The sequence below is a fragment of the Cnephaeus nilssonii genome (assembly GCF_951640355.1).
Source record: "Cnephaeus nilssonii genome assembly, chromosome: 1".
Lineage (NCBI taxonomy): Eukaryota > Metazoa > Chordata > Mammalia > Chiroptera > Vespertilionidae > Cnephaeus > Cnephaeus nilssonii.
The window spans coordinates 64,663,191-64,685,045 of record NC_137072.1 but is presented as its reverse complement, the minus strand read 5'-3'; the positions used below and the strand labels follow the sequence as shown (position 1 = coordinate 64,685,045).

At 40.2% G+C, this 21,855-nt stretch overlaps 2 protein-coding genes across 4 annotated transcripts in view; one reads left to right on the top strand and one right to left on the bottom strand.

Moving 5' to 3' along the window:
* The window catches only part of HELQ (helicase, POLQ like), a 45,811-nt gene extending 31,668 nt beyond the window's left edge, over positions 1 to 14,143 (bottom strand). For both annotated transcript variants that reach the window (XM_079777988.1, XM_079777989.1), the window contains exons 1-6: positions 13,936 to 14,143; positions 11,933 to 12,650; positions 8,438 to 8,616; positions 7,619 to 7,819; positions 7,120 to 7,192; positions 942 to 1,039 (exon numbers count right to left, since the gene is read on the bottom strand). In XM_079777988.1, the coding sequence (XP_079634114.1) occupies positions 942 to 1,039; positions 7,120 to 7,192; positions 7,619 to 7,819; positions 8,438 to 8,616; positions 11,933 to 12,650; positions 13,936 to 14,130 (1,464 nt within the window). In that variant the 5' untranslated portion in view covers positions 14,131 to 14,143. The remainder of the gene's footprint in view (positions 1 to 941; positions 1,040 to 7,119; positions 7,193 to 7,618; positions 7,820 to 8,437; positions 8,617 to 11,932; positions 12,651 to 13,935) is intronic.
* Positions 14,144 to 14,397: 254 nt separating this feature from the next.
* On the top strand, positions 14,398 to 21,039 carry MRPS18C (mitochondrial ribosomal protein S18C). 2 transcript variants are annotated; one of them, XR_013813840.1, is made up of 7 exons: positions 14,398 to 14,724; positions 15,429 to 15,481; positions 17,717 to 17,800; positions 19,776 to 19,833; positions 20,368 to 20,427; positions 20,508 to 20,675; positions 20,915 to 21,039. XR_013813840.1 is itself a non-coding variant. In XM_079778327.1 (6 exons), the coding sequence occupies exons 1-6, from the start codon at positions 14,541 to 14,543 to the stop codon at positions 20,582 to 20,584; spliced, it is 432 nt and encodes a 143-aa protein (XP_079634453.1). In that variant the 5' UTR covers positions 14,398 to 14,540; the 3' UTR covers positions 20,585 to 20,597. The 2 variants fall into 2 exon arrangements, 1 of the variants encoding a protein (XP_079634453.1); XM_079778327.1 differs by lacking the exon at positions 20,915 to 21,039 and having other exon boundaries at positions 14,398 to 14,640; positions 20,508 to 20,597.
* Positions 21,040 to 21,855: the final 816 nt, after the last annotated feature.

The following is a 21,855-nucleotide window of genomic DNA, read 5'->3' as shown; positions in this document are numbered from 1 at the left end:
GTAAAAATAGGGATTAATATCCTTAAAATATACTTTTGAATTGAATAGCTACATATCTAAACAGAAACCAAACACTTCCTTATTTTTCACAAGAAGTACAAATGATTAAATGTTCACACTCTTTATCTTTTATTAAGGAGTTATATGTGTTATTCCTCAAGATCTAACACTTTCTGTTTCATTAGTCATAAGTTTTCAATCTAACTACCACATTATTTTTAATTTAAGTATTTGTAGACAAAAAGTTTGTAAATATAGTTCATTGCATTTTCAAAAGAATAGCACCTAATTTCACAATTAAGGTAATGAAATATCTTTCAAATTTTTCATATATGATGCAAATATAAAAACTTCAAATTAAAACTTGGCAATTCTTAAAAATCATTTTCTGAAAACCCATTCAGAGACAGAACATGCACACTAGTACTGCAGACTGATACATTTATTTACTTCCTTCAAGCATTTTGGGAATACTATTATTGGGGAGTTTAAATTTAAATCTATGTGAAACCTGTATTTATTTAAAAAGCATTATAACCACCAAGTGTAAATATTTTAACTTTTAAGATAACTTTTTTAATGTGCTAATAGTTCAAAACATAAATCACTAAATTTTAACTGAATGAAAATTTTTACCTTATAGAATAAGAAATGGACAAATAGAATGTGTCTGGAAATTTTCATTCAATAAATATTCATTATTGAATATTTAGTCCAGTCACTATTCCAGGTGCTGCAGATACAGTTGTGACCCAACCCAAGATCCCTGACCCCACAGAGTTTATATTCTCTATAAATTCTCATTAGCATATAGCCATGGTGAGTGGAATTATGGCCCTTCACTACTCTATAGAATTTTTTTATATGGTACATTTGCTACTTTTGTTTCTAAGTAAGATGATACATAACAAATCACTACAGTGCAAACTTCAGGTACATACTGGCCTGAACTGACTGGTGTAATATTCTGCTTGAAGGAATTCTTGCAGGTCTCCAACATTGTTCAAAGTTGCACTCATACCAATAATTTGAGTTGTTTCTAAAAAAACAAAAACACCAAAGTATTGAAAAAATTTTATTATTTATCCTAATATATAAAAAGCCAAGGGCCGTCACGACCGAAACAACCGGAAGGATGACCGAACAGCAGGCTGCATGGGGCGACAAGGCCAGCAGGGGGGTCAGTGAGGGATGACCAAATGACTGAACAGCAGGCTGTGTATGGCAACCAGGCAAGCAGGGGAGTTAGTGAGGGACAACCAAACGACTGAACAGCAGGCTGCATGGAGCAACCAGGCCAGCAGGGGGGTAGTTGGAGGCGACCAGGCCGGCGGCGGGGGGGGGGGGGGGGGGGAGTTTGGGGTAACCAGGCCTGCGGGGGCGCAGTTGAGGGCAACCAGGCCGTCAGGGGAGCAGTTGGGGGCAACCAGGCCGGCAGGGGGGGCAGTGAGGGGTGACAAGGCCAGCAGGGGGGAAGGGCAGTTAGGGGCAGTTGGGGGCGACCAGGCCAGCAGGGGGGGCAGTAAGGAGCGATCAGGCTGGTGGGGGCGGTTAGGGGTGATCAGGCAGGCAGGCAGGTGAGCAGTTAGGAGCCAGCGGTCCCAGATTGTGAGAAGGATGTCCCGGATTGGAGAGGGTGCAGGCTGGGCTGAGGGGACTCCCCCCCCCCCCCCCCACCATGCACAAATTTCATGCACTGGGCCTCTAGTTATATCATAATAGTAATTTTAGCAACATTTTTTGGTTCTAAATTTTTCCTGAGTAATTTGGGAAAGGGGTGGGGGAAGGAAAGAAAAACAGGAATATATTATCAAATTATTAATCTGGCAATCAAAGAATGAAACTCTTCCCGTATCAAGAAGTAGGATCTTTATTAAGACTTCTAAACAACAATAATGAGTATAAAAATATGTGTTGATGACTATCTGGACCATCATTATGAAGAGTTATGACAGGTTCCACAGGTTCGGCTATCTACAGATGTACAGTGCAGGATACAGGACTGAATGGGGGATGAACTCTTGCCACATGAAAAGTTCTTTATGCGATCTTGCTATCAGATTAACTTTACTTTAAAATAAAGGTGGAGTGAAACTCATAAAGTTGCACGACTTCCTGGGCAGCTCAAAATTGCTGCTTTCCACAGACCAGCTATTGGATAAAAAAAAAACAAAACCCACAGAAGTCTTAGCAAATGCTACTTCATTGCTGCTGTGTTCTGTCTTGAATTTTACACACAAAGTAGTATCTGAAAGAGGAATGTTGCCCCTTCCTACTCCATTAAGGTGGACTATGAAGCTGAAGAGGTGAGCATGTGGCCAAATCAAGGAAGGCTGTGTTAAGAAATTTGGGATTGATGTAGAAACAAAGAGAAGCTATGAAGGACTGTAAACAGTAAAATAAACTAATGGGATTTGCATTTGGGAAATATCATTCTAACTGCACTAGAGAAGATGGATTTGGTGCAGGGGATGGCAGTGATCAAGACTGAAGGCAGATGAGAGAGCTTTCTATGGTAATCTAAGTAAGAAAGAATGAGGCATTAAGCTAAAGATTTAGTAGTAAAGAAGGACAGGAGGGAGAAAACTTAAAAATATATTTATGAGATGGACCAGATAGGATTTGGTTGCTGACAGAATGTACAAGAGTGAAGACTATAAGATTCTGGCTTGGCTGGCTGACAAATAGTGGCAGGAAATTCAGACTGAAGAATGGGTGTGAAGGAAACGAGTTAGACTTGGACATGGTGAACCTGAGCTGTTCACAGGATATTCAAGTAGAAGTGTCCATCTGGCAGATGATATTACTCAGAAGAGAGCCATAAGCTGGAAATACAGAGGGGGAGCCATCACCACACAGGAAGCACTTGAAGTCATGAGTGTGGATGAGAATTAGCAGAAAATATATGAAGAAGGGAATAAGAGAAGAGCCTAAGATGAATCTATGGTAACACCAATGTATATAATGAACATGCTTAGAATGAGGTGTCACAAGAAGGAAAAACTAAAGAGGTTCATTACATTTAAATATCTATTAAGTATAAAGCACTGGTGATAGAAAGACAAATATCAACTAGAGGCCCAGTACACGGGTGGGGTCCCTCGGCCTGACCTGTGATTGGGCCGATCTAGGCTGCAGTAGGTGGGCCGGCTGAGGGAGGTTGGCTGTGGGAGTGCACTGACCACCAGGGGGAAGCTCATGCGTTGAGTGTCTGCCCCCTGGTGGTCAATTCACATCATAGTGACTGGTTGACTGGTCCTTCCAGTCGTTTGGTTGCTTAGGCTTTTATATATATATATAAAAGCCTATATATATATATAGCAAACACATGTCCATTATGTACAGGTACTATGCTAGATGCTTTACAAAGATAACTCATTCCATCTTTACAGCAATTCAGTGAGAAGGTTCTATTACTATCATCCATTTTTGAGGCATAAGGAAACAGAAGCACAGTTACTATAGCTTGCCCAAGGTCATGTATGTAGTTAAAAATGAGCCAGAATTTAGTCGGGGGTGGGTGGATGGGCAGGAAGAGATTAACCAAAGCACTTGTATGCATATAAGTGTAACCCATGGCCACAGATAATAGTGTGGTAAAGGTCTGGGGTGGGGCAGGCTAGACGGGGTTAAAAGGGGGAAAAAGGGAGTATCTCTAATACTTTCAACAATAAAGATTTTTTAAAAATGAGCCAGAATTTGAATTTCGTTCCAGAGTTTATCTTCAGCCATTATGCTATGCTATCTTTCCATGCTAACACAGGATCCCACTTACACAGAAATGGTAGGAAACCCAAAAGAGAATGATGTAGCAGCACTCAAAGGAAAAAAGAATGATAAACAGTCAAATGCTGAAGTAAAATTGAGACAAGGACAGTCAGTGTACACTAGATTAGACAAGTAGGTGATCATTCTCTTTCTCTGCTTTATATTTTCCTATAGAACTTATGATTTCACACACCATGTTTTCTTGTTTATCTGCTTATTTTATTTCATTAAAATATCTTTGATGGAGAGAAATCAAGATGGCGGCATAGATAAACACCTGAACTGCTGCCTCGCACAACAACATCAAAACTACAACTAAAAGACAAAACGGACATCATCCAGAACCACAGGAAGGCTGGCTGAGTGGAAATTCTACAACTAGAAGGAAAGAGAAAAGCACACTGAGACTCAGAGGAGCTGCGGAAGTAAAGGCAGAGGTACTGAGTGGCGCAAGCATGAGCGGAGAGGGCTAGCAACTGAGTATGCAACTGTCTTTTTCAAGCGGGAGGGAGACAAAAGCTCCTGACTGCTCTGAACTCCAGTTCCGGGCGAGACTCTGGGGACCCAGACTGATACGGGCAGAAACTGGACTGTCTGGCACCGGGTGGAACTTGAGGGCGGCTTTCTCTTAGAGGTGCTTGCAGCGATTACCAAGGAACACTGAGATCTGGGGGCCTATTAGGGCAGGGCTGATGGGAAGCCATTGCTGTTTGCTCCGCCCTGAGACTCTGCCCCACCCCAGCTATGCGCAGAGGCTTTTGCATATGAATGACCTGGTCCTTTGAAATCTAAACTTACCTATCAAACTGCAGCTGAGTCAGAGAGACATAGAACATCCAAAAGAAGGCCCAAGGCCCCACAGCAGCTTGCATTGCTTCACAGCTGGGCCTCATCTGGGCACCTCCAAAACCCAAACAAAGAAGAGGAATCTGCATATCTCTCTGTAGCTCCTGCTGGGTGGCCTCAGGCAGAGGCTAAATTAGCACCTCCTTGGAGATCCAAGAACCAGTCTACCCAGGGGTCAGAATAGGACCATCCTGATTATAACTCCTCAGATCCATAAGGGACACACTCAGGGGTCAGACTCAGTGAGCACCAAAGCCCCACTGAAGCAAGTCTTGCCTCATAAGGGTGTCTCCAGCACAGAAGTTCTCCCACTGTAGACACAGCTGATCCTCACAGACAATTGGCCTGGAGGTCAATTCCTCCCAGTGATACCAACAACAATCAAGGCTTAACTACAACAAGACTGTGTACACAGCCCACAAAGGGGTGCACCAAGAGTGTTCACCTCAGGTAACTGGGGAGGCTGAGTCACTGGGCCCTATAGGACACCTAGCACACAAAGCCACTCTATCAACTCAGGGGAGCAGCCAAAATGAGGAGACAAAGAAACAGGTCACAAATGAAAGAAATGGAAGAAAGCAAATGACTGGATGTAGAGTTCAAAACCATGGTTATAAGGTTTTTCAAGAATTTTCTAGAAAAGGCTGATAAATTTAGCCAGACCCTTGAGGATATGAAAAAGGACCAACTAGAAATTAAGCATACACTGACTGAAATAAAAAATAATATACAGAGATCCAAAAGCAGACTAGAGGATTGCAAGAATCAGGTCAAAGATTTGAAATACAAAGAAGCAAAAAACACCCAACCAGAAAAGCAAAAAGAAAAAAGAATCCAAAAATATGAAGATAGTGTAAGGAGCCTCTGGGACAACTTCAAGCGTACCAACATCCAAATTATGGGGGTGCCAGAAGAAGAGAGAGAGCAAGATACTGAAAACCTATTTAAAGAAATAATGACAGAAAACTTCCCACACCTGGTGAAAGAAATAGACTTACAAATCCAGGAAGCAGAAAACCCCAAACAAGAGGAATCCAAAGAGGACCACACCAAGACACATCATAATTAAAATGTCAAGAGCAAAAAACAAAGAATATTAAAAGCAGCAAGAGAAAAACAGTTAGTCACCTACAAGGGAGCACCCATACGATTGTCAGCTGATTTCTCAACAGAAACTATGCAGGCCAGACGGGAGTGACAAGAAATACTCAAAGTGATGCATACCAAGAACCTACAACCAAGATGACTCTACCAAGCAAAGCTATCATTCAGAATTGAAGGGCAGATAAAGAGCTTCACAGATAAGAAAAAGCTAAAGGAGTTCATCACTGCCAAACCAGTATTATATGAAATGCTGAAGGGTATTCTTTAAGAAGAGGAAGAAGAAGAAAAAGGTAAAGGTAAAAATTATGAACAACAAATACATATCTATCAAAAGTGAATCTAAAAATCAAGTGAATAAAAAATCTGATGAACAGAATAAACTGGTGAATATAATAGAATCAGGGGCATAGAAAGGGAGTGAACTGACAATTCTTGGGGGAAAGAGATGGGGGAGGTGTGGGAAGAGACTGGACAAAAATTGTACACCTATGGATGAGGACAGTGGGGGTGGGGTAAGGGCAGAGGGTGGGGTGGGAACCAGGTGGAGGGGAGCTATGGGGGGAAAAAAGAGGAACAATTGTAATAATCTGAACAATAAAGATTTATTAAAAAAATAAAAATAATAAAATAAAATATGTTTGATGAAGGTAGGGACTTTATTTTATTCACTGTTGTATCCTTAGCACTTAAAATAGTGCCTGGCATGTATTCAATAAATATTTTTTTAATGAATGATTATAAAGTGCTACAATATGTCTAAATACCACTGCTATTAAAAATTTTATAAATAATTCTAAAGTTTGACCTTTACAATTAATAATTTTTGCATATAGAAACTAAGGTATTGCAATAGCATATCATTCAATAGTAGAGAAGACCTTTAGAATAAATATTTCATGTACATTTGAAGACTATCTGATGTTGCAAAAGAGCTCCTTAAAGTGACTACCGGAATATACTGCATTATTGGTATGATGATGATACTGAAGGTGGAGGCAGCAGCAGCTCTTAGTGAGTGCTGTGTGCTAAGCATTGCTGAATGCTTCACATGTGCTAACTCATAATGCTCACAACAATCCCATCAGGTCAATACCATTACTATTCCCATTTTACAGATGAAGAAACAGAGAGGTTGAGTCATCTGCTTATGCACACATAGCTAGTAAATGGAAGATAATGATAGGGATGTCCTCACATGTTACTTTCATTTATCTTAACAATTATCCTCATTCATCCATTCTTCCAACAAAAATGTATACACTTACCTTAGAAATCACAATTTAAGGCAGAAAGCTTACGTATCTTACTCTAGGCTACATAGTTTAGCTAGTAATAGAAATAAGTCTTTTATAGATCTCTTGATCATAAATCAATTAGTAACCCATTTGGAAAAATACTTACTACTAGTGTAGAGGATTTTTGCTAGGGTCATTTCCAGTACAGCCCCACGGCTTCCTTCAGCAATCATGTGCAACTTGAGATTTTTTTAAAAAAGGGAGAAAAGTAAATCTGGATATAATGCCTATATAAAATATGCACATATTATATGAAATAAAGTAATCTTTGCTTTATAACTCTTAAGCATTTTAGAGATAGCAACTAGAGTACATATGCATTATTTCACTAATATTTTAAGTTAATGAGGTTTGCTGACAATATCTTGACACATCTGGAATTCATTAAGAACTATTACAAAATTGAATACACACACACACACATTCACTCTTCAAGAAACACTTGAAATAAAACTGAATTTAAGATTATCAAGCATGAAATGTTTTCATCTGTACTGTCTATATATTAAAACAAAGTATTTATTCTCATACAGGTGCTAAGTGGATCCACATAATAACTGTTAGTATAATAAAAATATTGATAAATTACAAAAGTAGTAACCCACCTCATCTACAACAACCAGACCCAGACTGCTAATCCTTCCAGTTTCAATCAAGGAGTTGACCAGACCATGTCCTTTTTCAATAGTGGCGATGTATAGTGATTTCTTTTCCCTTCTTTTAATTGGAGGAAATTTTCCTTTGCTTCCGGCATATTCTTCAACAAAGAAACCCAATTCTATACCAAAGCTTGACAAACCTGAAATCTAGAATATTAGTTAAAATAAACAAATGAAACAGATAAATAAGGACTTTAATTATTAAGTGCTCATGGGGATTTAAAAAAAATCTAAAATTGTGTTTGATACCAATCAATGGGAACATGGTCACAGATAAGACATAAACATCTAAGAAATGTCACAATTAGTGCTCACTTTGGTAGCACTTACATTAAAACTGGAATACAGAGAAGATTAGCATGGCCTCCGTGCAAGGATGACATGCAAATTTGTGCAGTGCTCCATATTAAAAAACAACAACATCCCAATTAATGTTGATATTTGCAAAATGAAGACAAGTTTTAAATTACATAATAAATGAGAAAATCAATTTCAATTGTCTCCTCTGGTGTTAAAAAATCAGAGTAATTTATTTATTTTGATAAAATAATTGAAAGCAAGCTAAATATCAGTAGAACATTTACGATGAAGTTTAATCCACCAGTTTAGATCAGAAAAGATTTTCAGTTCAGTACTCCATACTGCTTTTAACATTCTAAAAATATTAATTCCTCATCATTAATAGAAATCTCTTTTCAGTCAATAAAAAGTTACTTAATGTTCAAATAGCATTAGCAAATACCACTTGTTTTAAAAACATCACACCTTTTCTTGGACAATTGCCACATATGGTAGGATCATTAAAACATCTTTGCGCCGGCAAAGCAGTTCTTGTAGCATTAAAATCTCAGCCACGAGGGTTTTTCCACCACTAGTTGGCAAGGAATATATTAAATTTTTTCTTTCTTGCACAGAATTCAAGGTTAAGCAAGTATGTTGCCATTCTGTGGAATTAAAGCAAAAGCATTATTTTCCCTTAATACAGTCTCAATCTTGGAAAGTTTTCTAAGAAGAAAATATCAAATCTGACATTTTGTAGCAATTTTCTTATAATAAATGTAACTATACATCAATGTTAAATGTCAAAAATCCCCAATGTGTGATGTGCACAGCCAGTGAGTCTAATTCTAATTCAGGCCCGGTCAGTGGGATGAGCATCTAGCTCTCCTACTCGCCAGCTGCAAACTGAGGTCTAAGATCCCAGCATGGCAGGCAGTGCCTGCTGGACAAGAGACATCATCTGGGACATCAGAGGACAGTACACGATCTGTGTGAATTCTAAGGCTTTCCTCTTACGTTCTGCAAGGAGACTGTGTAAGTTCCCCTTTTTCATTCATCCAAACACCATCTTAGAGAAATAGAAGGAAAAAAATGTATGAGGTTTTGTACAAACCAAGGACTATTTAGCTCTCATGGGGAGCTGAACTTGGAATGGCCTGAATACCAGTTTAAACTGGTAGTTTAAGCCATAAAAGATGGATTATTAATTGGCACATCTAATGTTTCCACAACTTAGCAAGGTAGCATTCATGAAAAGCATCATGTCAGATCCAAAACATGGTGTGGAAACTAGTGTAACTACTTTGTAGGATAATTTAACAATGTGGATCATCAGAAGTTTTCAGACGGTGCACCAGTGTTTTATCACCAGAAAAATGGGAAAAGATATTCAAAACATTTCACTGTAGGGAGAAATGTAAATGATTAATAAATACATAAAAAGATGTTTAACTGTTACCTACTGGGTTTCGCAAACTGCAGATGTTTGTGTGCGATAATACAACTTGACCACGGCTACATTTTATCCAACTCAGATTTTTAAAGTATAAAATGACCAAAATCATAAATATTTAGGAATATTCTTTATCTTCAAACATTATAAAAGTAAATTATAGCCCTGGTCCAGTGGCTCAGTTGGTTGGAGCGCTGTGCCCTACACCAAAAGGTTGTGGTCTGATTCCTAGTCAGGACACATAACTAGGTTGCAGGTTCCATCCCTGGTCAGGTGTCTTCAGGAGGCAACTGATCAATGTTTCTCTCTCCCTCTCTCTCTCAAGTCAATTAAAAAACATATCCTCAGATGATATTTAAAATAAAAAAAACTTTAAAGTAAATTATACTTATTTCTCAATATTTATGCAAAATACATCAAGCATATAATTCCATGATAAAAAAAGCAACCACTACACTATGGGATGTGCAAAAGTAGGTTGTTTTGAATGCACAAAACACATTATTCTTGCATTATCATTTATAAATTATTGTATTACTAGAGGCCTGGTGCACGAAAATCATGCACTCAGGGGTGGGGGGGGGGCCTCAGCCTGGCCTGTGCCCTCTCAGTCTGGGAGCCCTCGGGGGATGTCCAACTGATGGCTTAGGCCCGCTCCCCATGTCAGTTGGACATCCTTAGCGCTGAAGACAGGAGAGGCTCCTGCCACCACCACCACTGCACTCATCAGCTGTGAGCTTGACTTCTGGCTGAGTGGTGCTCCCTCTGTGGGAGTGCACTGACCACCAGAGGTCAGCTCCTGCATTGAGTGTCTGCCCCCTGGTGGTCAGTGCGTGTCATAGTGACCTGTCATTCCACCGTTCAGTCGATTTGCATATTAGCTTTTATTATATAGGATTATATAGGATTAGTATTGCAACTGTAAACCTATTTTCGCCAGCCCCTGTATAAAGTTGAGCTTCTCTAGCTCAGCAGTTCTCAAACTTTAGGCACATCAGACTACCCAGGAGGGCTTATTAAAGCAGACTGCCAGGCTTGCCCCTAGAGGTTCTGATTCAGGAGGTCGAGCTGGGTCCTGAATGCACATTTCAAGTTTATAGGTAATGCTGATGCTGGGGTCTAAGAACTCCACTTTGAGAATCACTGCTTTAGCACACATAATTATTTTTTTAATTGGTCATTTCATTAAGCTAAATTTACAAGTAAAAAGATTTAAAAAGTTATTTACCAAAGTTCATACTTTCAAACTACTAATTACTGATTATCATTATTAAAGTCTAATTTGGCATGTCCATCACACAGAATATAACCTGTAAAACAATTACTTTTATTATTATCATCATCCCTTTTTAATAGATCAGAAACTAAGGCTCAGCGTACTAAACTTGTTTAAGTGACAGGGCCAGAATAAATAGGCTGACAACACCCAGCAGTTGAGAACCTACCAGGATGTACCAGGTATAGTGCTAGTTATATAAGAAAAGGGTGAATTAGATAGAGCCCTGTCCTCAGGGTACTCATTCTGGTAGGAGATGCAGATTAAATAAAGGACAAGGTGCTAGGAGAAAAGCAAAGAGTTAATATATCCTTTAAGAGCAATACACACCATTAGCTCTTAACTACAAATCTCACAATTTAGGATTTATTGGACTCCTATAATCTTATATTAGACTTTTTTCCCTGTAGTCCTACTTCTTGAACCTAATTGTCTTCTTCCTGAGAAGAGAAACCATGTTTTCATATTGTTCTTAAGACACTAACATAGGAGTTTCATAAATACTTATGCAGTGATTGGTTGATAGGCTAATATTCCAGAATGGCAGCAAGTGTACCTTCTTTGTCTAAAATAACACATATCTGAAATATAGGCAAGAATCTAGGATTTTTTTAAAAACATTACATGAGACATTAATATTCTTTGCACTTAAGTCTTTTCAGCCATCTTTAAAGATGTTTAGTTTTAATCAGTGGTATTACTACTACACATTTCACTCAAGACATCTCAGTATTCAAAGGAATTCAACAAGTTTTGGTATAGAAGACAGAGCCAGCCAAGGAAGAACCAGGTAAGAAAAATGAGGAGCAGCTGGACAGTTAGAAAACCAAAACAAAACAGGAGTGGGATGTCAAGAAATCAAGAAAGAAGTGTTTCAAAAAGGATCTGGACAACTGTGTCAGGCAAGCTACTGAGAAGTCAGGAAAGCGAAGAACTAAAGGTATTATTGGGTTTAGGCAACCTAGTCATTATATCTTAAGTGAGCACTTAGAACTCAGAGTTGGAGTGGGTTGGGAATTATTTGAGGTGAGGAAAGGGAGACAGCAAGGATAATAAGTTTGAGAAGTGTGACCACAAAGGGAAGGAAAGAGGTTCAGCAGTAGCACCATTGGGATAGGCTGAGAGAGGACTGATACTTTGATTTGTTTTTAAGATGCAACGTATGACCATGGAAGAATCTCCTTTCTATTGATTTGCACTAATACTATGGTAATGGTGGCAAAATTTTTTTCATTCCAGCAAAATGCATTACCATATAATTTTTCAATTCCTTTGAACTGAACATAAAGGTCTCTCACTTTGCTGGGTAATGAATAAAAAGGACCAACATCATCTGATGATGACTCAATTGTTTTCTTAGCAACATTAATTTCTTCAGACAGGTGAGTCTCTTTGAGCTGTTTAGTCCTAGAAAATATTGGTATTTGGGCCTTTGCATTGACAGTCATGGCACTTTTTAGATGATCTTTAAGACTTTTTCTCCTATTCACATCTGAACTAGTTCTGACTTTAGAAGAGAATTCATCATTTTGCTGGGGTTGCTCTATGCTATTTTGGGGCAATTCCTCATTCATAGTCTTGTGAGAGGATGAGTTCCAATCCCTCTCTTTAGTAGACTGATTGCCCAATTCATCTGAAGAGTTCTGCAAATTTTCAAAGTATAAAACCTGTGAAGAAGGCAATTCATACAAAAGATCAGCTCCAGGTTCAATAGAGACATCTTCATGCCCGCTCTGGTTTTTTGTGTGCGCATCTGTTTTTAATTCAGTAAAGCTGCCTATAGTAGTAATGCTGAGCTGGTTATGTCTGATGTTTTCTGAACAAAGATCTTCGGTGGCAAGGTCTGTATCATGCTTCCTATTTTCAGGAAGTTGCATATATTTTTGTTCCAGGTCATCAACTTGAGCTATAAGAGAATTTTCAGCAAAGCTATCATAGTCACCAAACATGTCCTCTTCACTATCATTATTCTGGAAAGAAAACAAAAATATTTATGGTCAATTCTAGCTTTAGTAAGAATAAAAGTTCCAGCCTAGGGCTAAACCAAGTATATAATTAAACGGTCACATACAGATCACAGAGCTAAATGTAAATCACCCTGTGAAATATATATTATCATCCCATTTTACAGATAGAGAAATGGAGGCCTAGAGAGGGTAAGCGACTTGCCTAAACTGCACTCTTGGTGCATGATGATGCTGGGATCCTAATTCTTAAGCCAACACGAAATCCTTCAAGCGGTAGGTAGCAAGGCTGGTAGACATCTATTGGGATGTCATCCGACTGGAAGTCCTGATACTGCACTATCCCTGCCCTCCCAGACTCTAATCTAGAGAGTGGCCTTTAACAAAACCATGCTTGTACTCCTGGACACTCCAAGATTGTCCCTAGGAATTTGGAATTGAGAGGGAGAGTCTGCACACTGACTTACAGTGGTCTACTGAACAGAAGAGATGTAAACTCGGAGGCGGCAATACAGTGTAGTGATTAAAAAAGGACTCGGAGCCCTGGCCGGCGTGGCTCAGTGGATAGAGCGTCGGCCTGCGGACTGAAGGGTCCCGGGTTCGATTCCTGGTCAAGGGCACATGCCTGGGTTGCTGGCTTGATCCCCAGTAGGGGGCGTGCAGGAGGCGGCCGATCCGTGATTCTCTCTCCTCATGGATGTTTCTATCTCTCTCTCCTTCTCCCTTCCTCTCTGAAATCAATAAAGAAATATATATATATATAAAAGAAAAAAGAAAAAAAAAAAAAGGACTCGGAGCCAGAAGTGTCATTTCTTAACTTCTCGGGGCCTGATTTCTGCTGTAAATGTAACTAGCTTAAGAAAGTACCCAGCATATAATTCATCTGCTCTTCATAATTGGTAGATTTTATTGGAGCAGCAGAAGCAGCAGTAACTTCGAAGTCTAACTCTGCGTCTCAGCCAAGCCACTTATCTGCTGCGTGAACAACTTTTATGTGTCCAGGGTCTGCGTTTCACGTCTATATAAAAACGGGGACAATAAGGCAATACCTCACAAGTGAGAATGAACAACAATAACAGAACTGAGGTGAGCACACGAAGACTAGTGGCTAACGAGTCAACTGTTTGCACCTGAGAAGGGCGCTGCCAACATTTTAGAGTTTCCAATTCCATGCCTTCTGTAGCTGACCCCCCACTCCTCTCTCAGTGGGTATGCGCAGTAGGAGACCTGGGTTTGCATCACGGCCCCTAAGGTGGGACATGGGACTCGGGGGAATCTGAAGGGGCTGTACCTCGACCGGTTGTACGCCCACAGTTTTCCGTCGCGGGCTTCCAGCTGCCATCTCCTCTTCTTCCTCCTCCTCCTTCTTGTCATCGCCCGGCTGGAGCTCGTCCGCGGTGGGGCCGGCAAAAAGGATCTCTAGGCTAGGACGGTTCCTTTTGCGGACAGACACCCGCCGGCGGATGCGGGAACTGCCTTCATCCATGGCAGGGGCCGCGGGCCCTGCCCGAGGGCCGTCCCCCGGGACCCAGGCGCCAAACCTCGGAGGAGGGGTGGGTGGAGGACAGAGCAACAGCAGCGACAGAGGCCGAGGACACTCGCCTCTCCCTCCATCCACCTTTGGGAAAGACCACAAATGAATTGCTCTCGGGCCGGAAGTGGAGGCCCAAGCGTAGCAGCCCACCTTCCTCTCGTCCAAGCGTAGGTGTCGCGGGCTTGCGGCGCGGCCTGGGTGGGCGCGTAAAAGGTTTTGCGCAAACGCAGTGAACACTGGTCTCCGGCCCCGGCGTTTGCTCGCGGAACCTTTGGCGCGAGTCCTCGCGCTAACCCGGGAGCACCGGAAAGGACTAGTGCGGACGACTTAGGAGGAGGACGGGAAGAGAGGGCCGAGGAGCCATGGCTTCTGTGGTTGCCGTTTGCAGTGGTCCGGGGAGGAGAAAGTTTGCGTGCTTCCTAACGGCTGCCGTCAGCTGCCCAAACCCAGGAACTCGAGCGGGTAAAGTCTCCTGTCCTCTGCTTCGCGGTAGCCCTGCAGCCGCCGCGCTAGCCCTCCTTAGGTCGGTGCAGTCGCCACTGCTAGGTAAACGCCGTTTTCCAGGCAATGGACATTTCTCCTACCTGGGAATCTGTAATGGCCCATGACTAGCATCGTAAAGCTGAAAGGGACGTGAGATGTCTTCCAGTACACTTTATTTTTTTAACATACGAGGAGAGTAATGGGGTGATTATTAAAAAGAGGCAGGGACTTGCCTGAGACCTCGGGGTGAACTTGGTAAGGAAGGGACATCTCCAGTCATCCAGCAGCAAATTCCAGATGTCTGAATCCCAAATCAGGGCGAAATCGTGAGAGGGGCCCTCGAATCTGCAATTTTTGTACTTTCATCTTTTCTGTGCTTCTCTATCAGTAACTATTATCTGTTACACATTTTCCCTCTGTTGCTTCTTCCCCAAGTATTTGCATTAAAAATCTGTTTTTAACCGTGGGGTGAAGGGAAAATAAATATCTCAGAGAGCAGATGAGAGATTGTGTGGCTGGGGAAAGGGTATATATACCCTTTTCCCAAAGCCCTGGAAGGCACATCCATATTAAGTCTTACACTGCTTCAAATCTAAAGGTTTTTTGTCCAATCATTGTGAGTATAATGAATAGAAAACCTATGTACCTTTTATATTCAGGTGTCCCTTGATCTTGTCCCTTGATTCATCTTGCCCCCATAAAGCAATGTCTTTAGCTACTCAGCTAACAAAAAGAATTGGTTTGTTGCTGTTTCTGTTTACTTGCAGTGCTGTGGAGAAGTTGTTCACAGTACAAACAGGTAACCAGCAATGAGGACCTGGTAAGAATTGTTTTCTTCCTTTTTATAAGGCATTTGCAAATATGACCAAATTCTTATATTTTAGCTATTCAAATAGAGTTCAACCGGGGGACAATACAATCAATAATCATTAGTCTGAGTTTGAAAATTATAATTCATTGATGAGTAGTCACTTGAGTTTTGAAGAGAATTCCTAGATTTCTAGAAAGAAGCCTGGCTTCTGCCCTGGTTGGCATGGCTTAGTTGGTTGGAGCATCGTCCTGTACACCAAAAGGTGGCGGGGTCGATTCCCCGCAGGGCACATACCCAGGTTGTGGTTTTTAGCCTCAGTCTGGGCACATGTGGGAGGAAACCGATCGATCATCAGTGTTTCTCTTTCTCCCTTTCTCTAAAAATCAATAAAAAAACATTTTTTAAAAATTATGGCTTCTATAATACCATATTTTTCTTCCTAGATCTTAAATTTAAGGATATGTGCTTTGGGAATTTAAAAAGGTTGTTTGGGTGGATGGAATAATTGCACATAATCCAACAAAGGCATTATATACAAAGCTTACTTACAGGTTGGCTCTCTTCCCCATTTCAAATTCGATTTTATTATTGTCCCATTCATCAATTTTGGAGGGCGGTTGTCTTAATAAATGAGAGATCAAAATTAAAGTTTCATATGAGGACATTAAATGTAATTTCTTCTATCCTGTAGATGTATTTTTATAGGATTTAAGTACTAGGGTTGGACTTGGCAGTATAGGTTTTCTTCCTACTTGAAAAGATAATTTGACACTAATCAGACCATACAAAGCACATAGTACAGTGTAGGGAAGGAATATAGTCAGTCATTACATGTGAGCTGAATGTAAATTGGTTTAAGAACATTTGAGGACTTGGAAAAAACAAAGAACTCTAGTCCTCCTGAGCATCTGTCTTTTTTTTTTTTTTTTTTAATGTATATTTTATTGATTTTTTACAGAGAGGAAGGGAGAGGGATGGAGAGTTAGAAACATCGATGAGAGAGAAACATCCATCAGCTGCCTCCTGCACACCCCCTACTGGGGATGTGCCCGCAGCCAAGGTACATGCCCTTGACCGGAATCGAACCCGGGACCTTTCAGTCCGCAGGCCGACGCTCTATCCACTGAGCCACACCGGTCAGGGCTGAGCATCTATCTTAATCATTCAATTCACAAACTACCTCAAGAGTGAAGGAAATTACTAGAGCTCCTTTTTAGGTTATAAACCCCACTTAGACACTAATAAAGCTATGGATTTTCTTAGAAAAAGCACACATGCCTGGCCAATGTGGGTCAGTGGTTTGAGTGTGGACCTATGAACCAGGAGATCACGGTTCAGGGCACATGACCACCCGGCAGTCTCCATCCCTAGTAGGGGTTGTGCAGGAGGCAGCTATCAGTGATTCTCTACCATCATTAATGTTTCTATCCCTCCCTCCCTCCCTCTCTCTCTGAAATCAATAATTTTTAAAAAAATCTATTTAAAAAACAAACAAAAAAGGCACACAGTCCCACTCATTTGAAATTTTACATACAACTACAGGAGTTGGAGGACTTTAAAGCCATTTCTAGATTAAGAATCTCTTGACTGGAGTTGCTTATACTCATAGTAGGAGGGAGGCATTGTGGCAGAAGCATTATAGTTAGTAAATAAAGGAAATCCAAAGGCTGACACAAACTTATAAAGCAGTCTGGGAACCATAAAATGGTAGTCAAAGGACCTTATATTATAGTAAGCTATGGGGCATTGTCTTTTTAAAACAACAATAGTGATAAAACATCTGATAGAGAAATATGGGGATGGATTTAGACATTACATATGACACCTATTGTGCATTAGATTTTCTTAATTTAAATCTTAAGAATTTTTAGTCACTTGGGCAGAACATTTGAGGAGTCACTTAGGACAGATTTAATTTTGTTTCTCCCATAAGCCCTTTTTCCTCCAAAGACTGTATTTTATCCTAGAATCTATGACTTAACTCCTCCTTAACCAAACTAAACCAAAATAAAACACTTGTACAAAATATGGAAAAGCATACTGAAATCTTTATAATGTTGAATTCTTTTCAGAAGTACTTGTTTTTTCTTTTACAAGCCAAAGGTTGTATTCCTTTTCACAGTAAGAAAGGCAGAACTAACTCTTTGGATAGATTTAAATGTGGTAGCCTTAAGGTTTAGTGTTTTTTAGATTAAAAACTAATGCATTAAACTTTTTAACCAGATTCTTTTCCCTTTATCCTAGCCTGTTCCAATAGAAAATCCTTATAAGGAGCCTCTTAAAAAGTGTGTCTTGTGTGGAAAACGTGTAGATTATAAGAATGTACAGGTGAGATGCTTTTACTTCACTATGATATCTGATTCTAGGATTTTGCTTTTTTATTAGTCCTAACTAAAGGGAATCAAGTCAGTTTTATAACAGGCTTTATGGAGGGGCAACTGTTTTAGCAACATCATAATCCCAAATCTGGTTATATTTCTATGTATAAAGCATCTCTATTTTATTCTAATAGTAGCTCACAATGGCAGTAATTCTCAGTTGATGGAGGTGAGTAGTTTGGAAGAAGTTGATCTCTCTACCTCACCACCAATATCACTGCTTCAAATACAACTTTATCTGTTTTACAGCTCTCGGCAAGTTAAGTGGCAAATCTGGGGTAGAGAATGATGTTGGAGTTAAGTATACGGACAATAGTATAAAGTGATAGCTGCCTTATAGGGAGAAAAACCAAGAAAAATTTTAAATGCACATATTAGGAAAGGGGACATATGTAATACTTTCACCAATAAAGAATTATTAAAAAAACTAGAGGCCCGGGGCATGAAATTCATGCACGGGGGGTGGGGGGGCCTGGGGAGGGGGGTTGGACCCTCAGCCCAGCCTGGACCCTCTCCAGTTCAGGACCCCTGGGATTAGGCTGAAACCAGCAATTAGACATCCTCTCACAATCCAGGACTGCTAGCTCCTAACTGCTCACCTGCCTGCCTTCCTGATTGCCCCTAACTGCCCCCTCTGTCAGCCTGATCACCCCTAATTGCCTCTGCCTTCCAGCCTGATTGCCTATAACTGCCCACCCCCCCTGCTGGCCTGGTCACCCCCAACTGGCCCCCCTGCTGGCCTGGTCGTCCCCAACTGCCCCCCCCCCCCCCCCCCCGCCCGGCGGCCTGGTCGCCCCTCACTGCTGCCCCCACCAGCCTGGTTTCCCCTCACTACCCCCTCCCCCCCCCCGCCAACCTGGTTGCCCCTCACTTCCCCCCCCTGCCAGCCTGGTCAACCCTAACTGCCTCCCCTGCTGACCTGGTCGCCCCTCACTTTCCCCTTCTGCCGGCCTGATCGCCCTTCACTGCCTCCTCTGCTGGCCTGGTTGCCCCCAACTGCCCCCCTTGCTGGCCTGGTCACCCCTCACTGCCCCCCCTCTGCTGGCCTAGTTGCCCCTCACTGCCCCCCTCTGCCAGCCTGGTTGCCCCACGCAGCCTGCTATTCAGTTGTTACTGTGAGGGTGTTGTGACCAATTTGCATATTACCCTTTTATTAGTATAGATAACAGTCATAACAATTAAAAAATAAAAATAAATGAAACATATTAGGAGGATTATGCTAAGAACACTGCCTGGCACCTGGAAAGTGCTAAAGAATTTAAATTTATGAAACAAAATTATAGCAAATGGCCCAATGTACCTATATCTCTTAAAGACCTCAATATAGTCTGTATTATGTGACAGTCTATCATGATAGGTGAAATGTTTAATATTTCTTTGTAAGCAGGAGTATTTTAGAAAATAATCTGTATAAACAAGAAAACAGCTTTAGCCCTGGCTGGTGTGGTTCAGTTGGTTGAGTGTTGTTCCATGCACCAAAGGCCACTGGTTCAATTCCCAGCTAGGGCACATGCCCAGGTTGTAGGCTCAATCCCCAGTAGGAGGCATGCAGGAGCCAGCCCATGGGTGTTTCTCTCTCACATTGATGTTTCTCCCTTTCTCTAAAATTAATAAAAACGTTTAAAAAAGAAAACAGGTTTAGTGCTGAAACAATATGCTCATTAATTTGTTGTACAGACATTTTTAACAGACTAGGTAAGAGATGTTAACTTTAATAATTGCTTTAGTTACTTAAAAAGATGATCTGTCAATAGGATGAACATGGTAGTATTTCATATTTTATGAAGTTTGTCTGCGATTTATTAATAAACCTTTACATAACTTGAAGGTGACGAGGTATGCTTTTTGAAATCTACACAATCAAGAATGAATAATACATGTACTAATATAAATTTTTTCTTCCTCTCCAAATAAAACTCAAACAGCTTTTGTCCCAGTTTATTTCTCCATTTACTGGATGCATTCATGGAAGGCACATAACAGGTATTTTGTTTTCTCTTATAGAAACTTATAAATCTACTTTTGTTATTTAAGAAAACTGGCAAATGTTTATTTTCAAATAGTATATAAATCACTATTAGAAAGCTTAGTATTTAAGAAAGCTTCTTAGTCCAAAAAGGGTACTATTTTATATGTCTTATACTCAGAGGTAGGCATAATCTGACATATAGAAAACTTGGGTTTAAAAAATTGTGTTGGTATTTTGGAGTATACTATAATCGCTCCTAGACTATTATTTAAACAGAGGCCTATTTCTCATAGGCCAAATTGGATCTGTCACTTATTTTTGTAAATAGCTTAGTTTACATAGTGTCTGTGGCTGGCTGCTTTGTGTACTAAGAGTAGAGTTGAGAAGTAATGACAGAGACTGTACAGCCTGCAAAGTTTAAGATATTTACTGTCTGAGAAGATATTTACTGTCTGGCTCTTTACAGGTTTTCCGATCCTCCCTTGACTTAAACAATTGTTATGCATTTTGAATATTGGTATTTTTTTATGAATAAGCATTTTTTACAGGTCTTTGTGGGAAGAAACAAAAAGAAATCACAAAAGCTATTAAGAGAGCACAAATAATGGGTAAGAGAATTTGAAAAATTATTTGGGCTTATCAATTTTGGCTGTTATCTTTTGTGAAGAACTTAATTGTCTCTTTACAGGATTTATGCCAGTTACATACAAGGATCCTGCATATCTCAAAGACCCTAAAATTTGTAACATCAAATATCGGGAGTAAATTATATCAAGTTATCATCAATAAACTTATTTTAAAATAAATGGTTGTTGACTCAAACTATAAGATTTAATAACCTTTAGAAAATTAGTAGGCTAAGAACCGGTTTGGCTCAGTGGATAGAGCGTCGGCCTGTGGACGGAAAGGTCCCAGGTTCGATTCCGGTCAAGGGCATGTACCTTGGTTGCGGGCACATCCCCAGTGGGGGGTGTGCAGGAGGCAGCTGGTCGATGTTTCTCTCTCATTGATGTTTCTGACTTTCTGTCCCTCTCCCTTCCTTTCTGTAAAAAATCAATAAAATATATAAAAAAAAAAAGAAAAGAAAATTAGTAGGCTAAAATAAATCTTATCAAACTATAAGTCATTGCTGTAACTCTTAATATGAAATTTTATGAAGAAAAAGTGTTTCAGGAGTGAAGTGAGACGTTCCATACTAGTGAGTGTTCACTAAATAAAACCAGATTATTTGAAGTGTTAACACTCATTACATTTCCATACACATGAATAAAAAAATTGGTACTGTAGCACTGTCATTTATATCTGGTCCACAAATAGCTTATACAATAAATAGACTGCTGAAATGGGATATTAAATATGGAAGAGATGACTTGTATTTGGATTTTACTTTAGATCCAGGTTATGTCTTGTCAGCATTTTAGAGATATGGGTACGGGAAAGTGGAATGCTTGTATAATGTACAAATCCCTCATGACAGGGTGTGGACATGAAATTGCTCAGGAGGGTTTTCTAACTAGCAAATACAGGTATACTGGGCTAGGACAGTGGATCTTCTCTTTGTAGATACGTTTCATTGGATGGATAGTGGTGATGTCACAGGACCTAACTTTTATTCCTGGGCTAGTCTATCCTGAAACTGGTAGTGTCCTTTAAATAAACTGATCCATAGGCGATATATTGTGTCATCTTATTGCCAAAAGTTGGAGAGAAATTGGAATTTTTCCTATATTCTTTTCCCCCTTTTCACTAAATATGCTGAAAGTTGGGTCATCAAACTCAATTGTGGAAGTTCAGCTGTGTACTAATTAATGACCTGAGCAAACTTCTCTGATCGACAGTTCAGTAGTGTTGTGCAATAGTATAAGCTAAATACGTTTGTACCTCTATAGCATTTTAGCAAATTGAACTTTCCATGAAGGCACATTTAAACTTTAGTCTGAGTAAATATGTAGGATCTTTGAAAAATCTCAAGCTGTTATCTAAAGAAGATATTTGCATATATGTTGGCTGCTGTTGCCTCTGCCGTTCGTACTCTT